The sequence below is a fragment of the Octopus bimaculoides genome, chromosome 3 (genome assembly GCF_001194135.2).
Source record: "Octopus bimaculoides isolate UCB-OBI-ISO-001 chromosome 3, ASM119413v2, whole genome shotgun sequence".
NCBI classification, from domain to species: domain Eukaryota; kingdom Metazoa; phylum Mollusca; class Cephalopoda; order Octopoda; family Octopodidae; genus Octopus; species Octopus bimaculoides.
Window position 1 is genome coordinate 122,281,908 of NC_068983.1, and position 12,456 is coordinate 122,294,363.

At 36.8% G+C, this 12,456-nt stretch overlaps 1 protein-coding gene across 3 annotated transcripts in view; it reads left to right on the forward strand.

Moving 5' to 3' along the window:
• Window positions 1–12,456, forward strand: part of LOC106879957 (succinate-semialdehyde dehydrogenase, mitochondrial) — a 62,243-nt gene that overhangs the window by 17,711 nt on the left and 32,076 nt on the right. For 2 of the 3 annotated variants that reach the window (XM_052966515.1, XM_052966516.1), the window contains exons 3-5: window positions 8,987–9,108; window positions 10,813–10,896; window positions 11,796–11,966. In XM_052966515.1, the coding sequence (XP_052822475.1) occupies window positions 8,987–9,108; window positions 10,813–10,896; window positions 11,796–11,966 (377 nt within the window). Of the gene's footprint in view, window positions 1–4,528; window positions 6,164–8,986; window positions 9,109–10,812; window positions 10,897–11,795; window positions 11,967–12,456 lie in introns of those variants that run through there. The other variant, XM_014929717.2, reaches the window with a different exon arrangement.

The following is a 12,456-nucleotide window of genomic DNA, read 5'->3' on the forward strand; positions in this document are numbered from 1 at the left end:
TATGACGTAGCGGAAGGAATTAGTAGCAGGAATGGTTAGTGGATGCTTATAGACAGTGTTAGGTGGAAGGTCAACAGGCGGTTATTTGAGTATGTGTGTGTTCGTGTTTGTGTGGGGTTGTAGGTGTTGGGTACGTGTACGTGTGTGTGTGTATTTTGTATGTGCGCATATGTGTATGTTGTGTATATGGGCGTTGCTGTGTACGTGTGTGTGCGTGCGTTTGCTATTGTATGTGCGTGTGTTGTTTATGCCCATGTGTGTGTGATTGTATGCATGTCTGTGTGAGTGTGTAGTGTTGGTGAGAAATATATATATAATGAACACACACACACACACATATATCAATGTACAAGTGAGGATATAAACCTCAGTGCGATAAAAATATCCAAGATTAGACTGGTTGAATGCCTAGCAAAGCAAGCATACATATATAGTATTATTAATATTATACAAAACAAGAGAGAAGATGGAGATAAGATTAATGAAAGTTTATTATCATTGACAAGATCAGACCTATAATTGTTTCAATTCATCACTTGCAGCATAAAAATTAACCAAATTTGATTTAATTTAACTAAATTAATTTGGTTAATTACTACAAGTGAGGGAAGGATGCACAAAAGAATTTATATTTAAGACAAAATGAAAACATGAAAATAAGAAGAATACAGTGTACCATTATAGTTAAAAATATATACACAGTTTATAAAAATAGATACAGTTATAAAAAATATAGTTAGTGATAATGTTGACATACCCATGCAAAATATGAAAAATGGTGATGATGGGTAAAAAACAATAGACTTTATTAAATTATGGGAATAGAGAAGTGAAATAATGAGATTCAATATAAACATATATACTTACACGTACGTAATACATGTACACACACACACACACACACACACACACACACACATATACATACGTATAAAGGAAAATAGAAAGTAGAAGTAATTGTGCTGAAATGAGCTTCCATAGATTCGGATAGAAGAAGAGTAAAACTAGACATGGAGAACACAGCAAAAAATATAAGATGAAATATTAAGGGAAGTTTGGAATGAAAATAAGATAGAAGATAATTAACGAATGAAACTAATCTATTATATAAATCCTGTGTGTGTGTGTGAAAGATTATAACAACTGTATTTTTAAACTGATTTCACTGAAATTTTACACATAGATAAAAGATATCACAGTGGGTGCATCAGTGAAATTTCATGAAAGAGCATATGTGATTGCAGTAAAAATCAATATCACTCTAAAATGAATGGTAATCAAACATGTGCATCCAGGGATTTCATTCTGTGTTTAATTAATAAGCTGACACAAAAGAGTAAGAAGAGAAATCAATTATGTTGAATAAGTAAAAATGAAATAAAATATTAACTTTAATGAATAAATGGCACTAATTGGCGATCATTCAACTCTGTGAATATTTACTCACAGCAAAATTCAATTGACAGTAGAAAACAACAAATTGATTGCTAATTGCACATGAAAATTTGGGTGACAAATATCTAAAACTTCAGCTAACAGTTTTTTTTATTTAAGACAAAAAATGAGTAGGATTTTTCGACTTTTGTGTGACTCACTTGATTTGATATGTTCATACCCATTATTTATTCTTTAATTCCATTTCCTGAAGAAGGAATATTAGTTTCAACATTTCAAATTACGAGTTATTTTTTTATCAGTAAACAAAACTGATTGATATTTTGGCAAATTCTTGTTATCATTTTTACGAATTTTACAGATCAAATTCATCGGTTACATTCTAAAAAAAAGGCACTATTCAGTCAGTTCTGGTAACTTATTCATCCACAAGTTTTGCTTCTTTATCAGCCAACATTGCATAATGCCAAACCCTATATCCCATTTGAAGTTTTCCGGTTTGCATTCAATTGCAGATTTTTGATAGGATGCCTCGAAAAAGCAAGAGTTACATTGGCAGAAAACCAAAAAATTCTTCCATTTTGCGTTCCTTGCAGGCAAGCAAGACAGAAGAACAATGTGTGCTTCAGCGTGCTTGCAATGCTGCTTCTACTGCATTCGCCAGAGCATCACAGACTGCTCAACAAGCAGAACTCCGGCGTGCTTGGAATTCTGCTTCTTCTGCAGTTACGAAAGCATCACAGACAGCTCAGCAAGCAGAACTCCAGTGTGCTCGCAATGCTGCCTCTACTTCAAATAACTGTGCTTTAGAGACTGTTGAACAAAGGGCCACAAGGCTTAGGGCTGATTCACAATGTAAAATACATTCTCATGTTTTTTCGAGGGTTTCTTCCTGTTGCTTGTCTAATAAGGTCTTTCATTACAGCCCCCATGAGGACTGCACATCACATCCACATATCATCATTGGTAACATGTCTACTGTTTGTGTCCATTATAATGCAATGAAGTGGCCAGCATAATCTACCGGTATATGCTGCTCCAATGGAATGGTTAGCTTGCCTCATTTACAAGTCGGTGCTGAACCTTTAAAGTCCCTGCTGTTCGGAGACCGTCCTGATTCTAAACACTTCAGAATATAAGAGTCTACAGTTCCACTTTCCAAATGACAAGCTTTGGTCATACACCAGTAAGAGATGGAAATTATATGCCCACCTTCGAAGTACAAGGCCAAATTTACCACCAAATTGGCCCCCTTATTCCACAAGATGGTGATGAACACAACTTTCTCCCAGATTTACTTTATGGGGAATGGACCTGAGGAAATTGCACGAAGACCTTCAGTTGCTACAGGAACAAGACCATCACTTCTACAGCCTCTTCAATATATGATTCATACCATAAACCCCTATGTAACCATTTTCAAAGCTGCTCTTCAGGGTAGAGATGCTAACATCAATCAGTTTAACGTTGTCATTTGAGGTGACTGCACTCCACCAGGGCAGCATCAGGGTTGCTTTAACAAACACCAAACCGACAAAGTTGCAGTGCTTATAACAAGTCTCAATGAGTGTGCTTCAAACTGTGATATTGTTCTTCAATGGCAAGACTAGCACCTTCAAAAAATAAGTGAAATTAATCCTGCATATGATGCCCTCTAATATCCATTATGGTGATGATGGCTACTGCATTGACTTGCCAAAGTTTAATCTGGAAACGTTAATGCATCTTCAACCATGGAAAATCATCTCACAAATGGAATTTTATGCATTTTGGCTTATGTTTCGCAACAACGACATCAACGTTCTTCATAGAACACGGATGCTCCTCAATCAATACTGTGCAGATGTATTTACTAAGGTAGATATTTCTTATTTTATGATTTCTTTCAAAAAATTTCCTTAGCCAGGTCACTAACTATTTATTCCACACATTTCTTCCCTTTCCAGATTGATACCTAATGCCTCTAATGGATAAGACAGCATCAAAAGGAATTGCATGCAGAAGAATACGACAATCTTCGTGATGAAATGAACTGAAATGATCAGGTTATTGCTTCGAATTTTGGACGTTCTGTCATTCTCCCATACACTGGTGGGCCCTAGTACATGCATGAAAAAATGTAGGATGCTCTTACTTATGTCCACCACTGTGGCTGTCCACATTTTTTCATCACCTTCACTTGTAATCCAAAATGGGTTGACATCCAGTCTCACTTACTTCATGGCCAAAAATCCTCCTGATAGGAATAATATCACATTGAGAGTGTTTCATCTGAAGCTAATGAAAATGATGGACATTATAAAACACAGATATATTTTTGGATCATTAAGATGCTTCATGTACACCATAGAATGGCAGAAGAGAGGACTCCCTCATGTCCATATCCTCCTCTGGCTTCAAAACAAACTCATGTCAACACTCTGTTATCAGTGCAGAACTGCCAAATCCTCAAGAAGACCCAGTCCTTTTTTGAAATCATAAAACCATCATGATCCATGGCCCACTACCCACATAAACTAATTCATGACACCCACACTAGTGATGATGGCTATCCTTTATACTGTTGCAGGGCACCACAGGCGGGTGGACATACGGCAACAATAAAAACGGTTGGTGGTTAAGAATTGAATGTCGACAACAGATGGGTGGTACCACATAACAAGGTGCTTTGTAAAATGTTTATGGCTCACATTAATGTTGAATTCTGCAACGCTGTGAAATTGATTCAATACATCTGCAAGTATGTACATGAGGGAGCCAATCAAGCAGTTATTGAGTTGGCTCAGGCTGGCGATACTGATGCTGCCACAGATTAGGTCACCTTTTTCCACTATATCTCTACTAATGAGGCATTTTGGCCATATCCAGCTTTCCAATCCATGAACATGAACCTGCAGTTATTCATCTCAGAATGGGCAATGGGTGTATTTTAATTAAGAAAATATACTTGACTGTGCAAAACAACCTTTAAGAACAACCCTGACTAGATTCTTTGAACTTTGCACTTCAGACTCTGTTGCCAAAAGACTTCTTTATGCAGAGTTGCCTATATTCTACATGTGGAATAAATCTTCCCACTGTTGGCAAAAAAGAAAGTACGGTGCATTTCAGAAAGGGTTGATTTGATGCATGAATCTGATGCCCTCTCAAGAGTGTACACAGTTCACCTGCTTAACTCAGAATGCTTTCACCTGCATCTTCTGTTGCATGTTGCCAAAGGTCCAACTTCCTTTCATGACCTTTGTACTATTAATGGCCATATTTGTTCCTCCTACAAAGAAGCTTGCCCCGAATTAGGTCTTCTTGGTGACGATGACCACTATGACCACACCCTCCAAGAAGCATCACCGTTGCAGTCCCCCATTGGTCTTCATAAACTTTTCACCATTATGCTGGTGTACTGCAGTCTTGTGAATCCATAATCTTTCTGGGAGAAATATCGCTACAGCATGTGTTTGGACATCCTTATGCAATCTCACTTATATATCAACAGACATGACTTTACAGTTTACACTTGCAATGTACAACTGTGGCCTCATACTCCTAGAAGATACCATTTTGGAAATGGGTGGTCATCCCTCAAACAACTAATGTGACGAATCCCCTTACAGAGAAAATGAGGCACTTTGTAACTAGCACTTACTAAGGGAGACATGCTACAACGTTGCCAGGCTTCTATCCTACATTGAAGAAAGAGAAAAACTTTTGAATCCTGCACAAGCTGTTGTCTATAATTCTATTTTGATACTGCTTGAAGACACCACTGGTGGCATCCTCTTCCTTGATGCACCAGGTGGCACAGGAAAGACGTTTCTCCTCAACTTCCTCCTTGCCAAAGTTTTCCAAAGTGGATAGATTGCCATTGCAATGGCATCTGCAGGAATAGCATCAACACTGCTAGACGGTGGAAAAACAGTCCATTCAACATTTAAGCTTCCCCTTAACATCAGCCATGTTGAAAATCCTATCACCAATATAAACAATTCTGATGAGGCAGTTGTCTTTCAAAAATGCAAATTGATGCCTGGGACGAGGCAACAATGTGCCACAAGAATGCACTTAATGCAGTTAACACAACGCTACAAGACCTGTGCTCCAACTATAAACTATTCAGAGGCGTTGTTATTCTTCTTGCTGGGGACTTTCGTCAAAGCCTTCCTATTATCTCAAAAGGCACACCAGCTGATAAATTAAACACTTGCCTTAAAAATTCTCATCTTTGGTGCTCTGTCCAGTTGAGAATGTTAACCATAAACATGCATTCCATTCTCCACCAACAAGATGATGACGGTAATGGATGTCGGTAATGGGAGCTTACTACTCAACGTAAACGGTTTGGCTGACATAAGTAGCATCGGTAAGTATGTCTCCAGCCCTGAGGAGCTATGTACAACAATTTACCCCAACCTCTCCACCAATTACATCAGTCATGAATAGATGTGTGAAAGAGCCATCTTAGCTCCAATAAATGCCGCAGTCCAAGCCCTAAACACATGTCTGCTTCGTCAACTTCCTACCCAAGAGCGATGCTATATTTTGGTTGATTCAGTTACTGATCCAACACAAGTAACGTTTTTCCCAACAGAATTTTTAAACTCACAAGAACCATTGGGATTGCCACTGTATAAACATAACCTTAAACTTGGTTGTCCTATTATACTCTTGAGGAATTTGGAGCCTCCTTGGCTTTGCAATGGCACATGTTTGGCTGTTAAGCAAATGTTGGATAACATTCTCAAAGCCACAATCATCACAGGAAAAGGCACTGGTGAGTCTGCTTTTATTCCCCAAGTTCCACTCATTCCAACTGACTGTGTTTTTTCGATGACAAGAGTCTAATTCCCCATTCGATTAAGATTTGCTATGACCATTAACAAAGCCCAGGGTCAGTCACTAAAAGTGGTTGGGCTGGACCTCAAAACACCATGCTTTTCACACGAACAGCTGTACGTGGGGTGTTCCAGAGTTGGAAACTCAGCCAATCTCTTCTACTACACTCCTGAAAGATTGACAAAAAATGTGGTTTACAAGGCAGCCTTCCAATAGTTTTTCCATTGAGTTGAAATCCTCTTCAGGTTGGCCCTTATTGCACTTATTTACTCCTCATGATAGTTATGTTAATCTTCTAACAAATGCCCGTTGTTAAAGTCAAGCATTTTCCCATTTCAATGCACAGCTTCCCAGATGCCTCAGATAATTTCGTATTGCAATTAAACATATTTCTTACAGATTGCTTTCATGTCCATAAAAATGTTGTGTATACTTTTTGTGCCGATTCAAGTAAATAGTGTTCCGAATGATAATTTTTCAAATTTTCACATTTTAATACCCAATATCTGCAAATAAAACATGTTCTTTTTCGAATACCACTTATTTTTGATTTAATGTCTCAACTTAATACCCGATATCTGCAAATAAAATATGTTCCCTTTTGAATACCACTTTATGTCCCCATAATTTAGTGGTTTGTCAAAAGAGACCTATAGAATAAGTACCAGGCTTAAAAAATAAGCACTAGGTCAATTCATTCAACTAAAATTCTTCAAGGCAGTGGTCCAGCATAGCTGCAGTCTAATAACTAGAACAAATAAAAGAGAATATATAGTCAACAGTTTTGCCCTAAATTATTCTCCCTGTAATATAATTAGCTGAATCTCTATTAAATTCTGCTACTTCTGGCCTTTATTGGTGAGGTCATTAGGATTAAAAACTTCTGTAGGATTTTGAAGCTTTTAACTGCCCTTATGGTTACACCCTTGTAAATTGATAAATTGAGGACACATCCACTTTAAATTTCTTAAATATTGTATTTCTGATTAAAAATTTCACTTGTTAATAATCTGCTGATTAATCAACAAGTTACTGCTTCTTTGTCTATTTGTGGCCTGGTGTGTTGGGAGTTTTGTAACATAATTACATAATATAAGTAATTGTATTATACTTATGTCATAATAAAGATTCCTAATGAAACAATTGTAGCAATACCCAATGACCCATTTGTCAGTTTTTATTATATATATATATATATATATACACACATATACATATACGTATGTTCCCTCTCAGAGTGAAGGGCAGATTGTATGATGCTTGTGGACAAACAGTTATACTACACAGCAGTGAAACATGAGCTGTGACTGTAGAGGACATGTGAAGGCTTGAAAGAAATGAATCTAGTATGTTTCACTGGATGTGCAATGTCAGTGTACATGTATGACAAAGTGTAAGCATCTTAAGAGGAAAGTTGGGCATAAGAGGCATCAGATGTGGTGTGCAAGAGAGATGACTGCACTGGTATGGTCATGTGATGCATATAGATGAGGACAACTGCATAAAGAAGTGATGATTTCCAACTGTGGAGGAAGCCTGTGTGAAAGGTAGACCCAGGAAAACATGGGGCGAGGTGGTGAAATATAATCTTTGAACTTTGGGCCTCATGGAGGCAATGACTAGTGACCGAGACCGTTGGCAATATGCCGTGTTTGAGAAAACTTGCCAGACCAAGTGAAATCATAGTTATAGCCAGTACCAGTGACCTGTAAAAGCACCTGTACTGGTGACATGTAAAAGACACATGCTACACTCTTGGTGTGGTTGGCATTAGGAAAGGCATCCAGCTGTAGAAATGAAGCCAAAGTCAGACTGCATTCTGGTGCAGCTCTCCAGCTTACCAGTTCCAGCCAAACTATCTAATTCTTATCATCATAGAAAGCAGATGTTAAATGATAATATATATATATATATAAAATATATAAGTAAATCTCAAACACAGTATAACTGAAAACAGCAGAGAAAGATTTAGTATTTACCCTGTGCTTCCAAAGTTTGGGAAAGCATAGGGGTACTAGATTTGATCAGGAGTTTCCTAGTCCCTAGTTACACTCAACATGGAAACTCCATTTGCTCCAGCCCCTGGCATCATACTTGTATCTTCATCTAAATTTTCTTCTACAAACCAAGTTCATAAATAACATATCTGACTACTTCAATATATTTCTCTGATTTACTATACTGCATAGCAGCAAACTTTATGTGAGAAGGGTCACAAGTTGGGTAACCAGTTCCATTAACATCCACTGGATGATTGTAACATCTAAGAATTTCTTAAACCCAATAGCCCATCACTTTTAGTCATTCAGCTGCTCCTTTCTTCAAGACACTCAAAAACACAAAGCAAAGTAGATTACCTTAGGGAATCTCTGTTCTGCAAGGTATGAACATATGCCTCAATTTCTTATGAATCTGTTCTCCCACTTTATTCCCAAAGCCCACCTGTCTCCTTCCATTTTTTCTCTCATTTAAGAATGGCATTGATCTGTATGACAGTTTAAATATCACACAAGTGATGATGATTGTATGTGAAAGAAGAAATGTCATTCTTTACTGGCTTTTCACACTGAAGTTTTATAATGCTGAAGTGAAGGGTATGAGGAAGTTGAGCAAGCTGGTGAATTATCCACTTTTAAGTACCTTAATTGGAAATTTGATGCTGTAATGGAGGTTATTGAAAGTATAAGGTATTGTGAACCTAATCATATAATGTATTATTTTATTTTGTGTTGTCAACAAATGCAGTTGTCTTTTAATGTAGTGACCAATCCTGCAAATGGAGATGTTATTGGAGAAGTTCCTGATTTTGGACCTGAAGACACCAACAAAGCTATTGATGCTGCTTATAAAGCATTCTACACATGGAAGAAAACAACAGCACGTGTAAGACTATTTTCTCTGTACACTGATAAGGAAGTTTTACCAGTTTGTTTACTTTGAAACATTAGCTATTGTTAGCTTTTAAGTGATATTCAAAATAGAAATTAATGTTATAATTTTTACTTAATATTGTGTACTTCTATCATGTTAGATGTAGTTTATGGGTTCTTTTGGCAGGCTCTGTAGGCAAGATGTTGGCCTATTGGCTAAATATCTTGTCATCTTTGTTGAGGTAACTAATAGCTGGCATTCAGTCAGTTACAATGACAAGTGTTCTTGTTGATCCGGTCAATGGAACAGCCTGCTCGTGAAAATAACATGCAAATGTCTGAACATACCACAGACATGCGTACCCTTAACATAGTTCTGAGGGAGATTCAGCATGACACTGAATCTGTGTCACAGTTTAAATAACACACAAGTGATGATTGTATGTGAAAGAAGAAATGTCAAATGACCTCCTCCTCCTCCTTTGAAATGCCACTGCTACTCATTTTTGACAGCTGAGTGGACTGGAGCAACATGAAATAGAGTGTCTTACTAAAGGACTCAACATGCAGCTAGGAATCGAACTCAGAACCTTACAATCTTGGGTCAAATACCCTAACCACTAAGCCATGTGCTTTCACTGTGTTGAGGTATCTATTCTTGGCAAAATACTGATCGTTCCACATTATACTTTACTTTTCTAGACCCTTGTTAATCTAGATAAATTTTTTTAAAAACCCTACAAAAATTATTAGTTGAGATTTATTAGTTCATAATTTTATAAATGGTATCATGTCTGATGTATTCTCGCCACAAAATTCACAATATCCTACTCTTCTGTATCTGCCAATGTTGTATACAATGGTATCCTCCAATGCATATTATGTTTTTGAGGTATTTTTGTGCCCACCAATACTCCGCACTGTTCTGTTTTGGTTCCGCGCATTTCAACTCCTACTGAGGTCAACTATATCTTTTGTCCTTCTAGGGGTGAATAAAATACAGTACCAGTTTAGGATGGTGAAATGGCAGAATTGTTAGAGAATTGGGTGGAATGTCTTAAAGTATTTCTTCTGGTTCTTTTCATTTTAAGTTCAAATCCCACTGTGACTTACTTGGGTTATATAATTCTCTAATATTTGGATCAATATTTTAGCCTTTCTTTTCTGTGTACTCTTTTCAGCTTTCTGACTATACTTCCTCCATCTCCATCTTGATTCTCTCACTGCTAAGCTTTCATAATATTCATATCTTACCAACCAAAATCTGCACTAAAAGTTGTCTTAATCATTTCCCATAAAGCTATGAAATTAGCCCTCTGACTTAAAGCTGATCTGAAAAAATTCAAATTAGATATCATCTGTACAAAACCAGTATTACCTGCTTGTTTTGATCTTCATGTTCATAAGATTAATTTCTAGCTTATTCAAAAGTATTTTAAAAATCAATAATTACAGGTATAAAATTGGCATACATTGCATTCATAAAAATGATGCAAAAGCTTACTGTGCTATAGAAGAGGTAATTGATTGTTTTAAAAATATTTCTAAGCAACCATTGTCATATGAAAATAAACAAGTCAGAACTTTGGTAAATAAATTCATTCTGTGAATCTGATGTTTTCTTCAATGATTTGTGCATCAACTTTATTGAAATTTTGAAGTATTACTGCCAAAGTAGTATTTTGAACTTTCTATCTCCAATTTTTTTACTGAACAGGAGAGGAGTAAAATTTTGAAAAAATGGTTCCAATTGATGGAAGATAACAAATCTGCTCTTGCTGAACTACTGACATTAGAACAGGTGAGTTGTTTCACACTTGGACCTCCTCCTCCTCCTCCTCCTCCTCCTCCTTCCCTCCCTCTTTAGCGCAGTTGTGGACTCACTGAACAAAGGATGTTTGGCTCTGCTGATATCTGAGTAGGAGGACAAAGGTTTGGGCCTTTAGGTCTCCAATCCTCCTTGTCTTGCTCTATATTTGTGAGACTTGGAAATCATCTGAACTTCTTTGTACCAGGACCCTTTGCAGGATTATGGGTTACCATTGGTCAGATTTTGTATCCAACCAGAAACTCTACTCAAAAACTGGAACAACTGTTACTTGTATGATTTGGGATCACCAGTTCAGACTGTTTGGCCATGTTGCTCGAATTTCTGAGTTAGATCCTGCTTCCTGTGTTCTATTCACTGAGAATCCGGCTAGGTTGATGGTTTGTTTTGGTTGACTACATGCCACAGGGTCATAGCAGATGAAGTATCTTGCAGAGATGGAGACTGACCGAGACTCTACTTGATGGGTTGTCTGGTAGGAAATATACCAACAAATGGTGTATGCAGCAACACACATTCACCAGACCTGACTTTGTTCTGCCTTATTTTCACACATGAGCAAGAATGACTGGGGGCTGTACAACAACAAAAATTACATTTACTAAGTTCCCCTTGTTTAATCCAGTCCTTAATGGGTGCGCTGTAAAAAATTTCCAATTATTCAAATAAGTTTATTTTATTAAATTTATTTAAAAAATTACTTATTAAAAAGTACTTATTAAAAAAATTATATAATCCTTCTTTTTTATCTAATACCTTTTTAAGACTGGGATGAGTGGAGCATAATTTATTAGTGACTAAATATAATTACTGTAGAAGAACAGTGTTTGCATTGATTTATTTCTTTGATATTGATTTCTTCAATCTGATAGGGAAAGACTTTGTCAGATGCTACTACTGAAGTGACTTATGGAGCAAGTTTCTTTGAGTGGTTTGCTGAAGAAGCAAAGCGTGTGTATGGAGATATTGCACCACCCACAGCTACTGATCGACGAATCCTTTTACTGAAAGAGCCAATTGGTGTGGCAGGACTCATTACACCTGTAAGTTTTTCTTGAACTTTATTAATATTGTTTATTTAGATGAGTGTGTAATGATTAAATTCATTTATAAATGTATATCAACTGAGTTATTTTCTTGTTCTCTTCAATTATTCTAACCCCCAAAATTCCTCTCAAATCATGGCTATAATGCTCCCCCACTACTCCTGCTCATGATCAGAGATGCACATATCATCACCGACTAAAAGACATGCTTAATTGGTTATGGGCAAGAAACTGACAAGCAAATCTGTGGTATTAAGCAAAATATTTGCTGTAGTTCATCTTTTATACCAAGACAAAACAATGTACATGATAACACTTCCAATCAGTGAAGATCAGAAGCCATGAGAGCCACTGCCTGGTACTGCATCATATATATGTATATATATATATGTATATATATATATATATACTCTCTTTTACTCTTTTATTTGTTTCAGTCATTTGACTGCAGCCATGCTGGAGCACCACCTTTAGTTGAACAAATCGA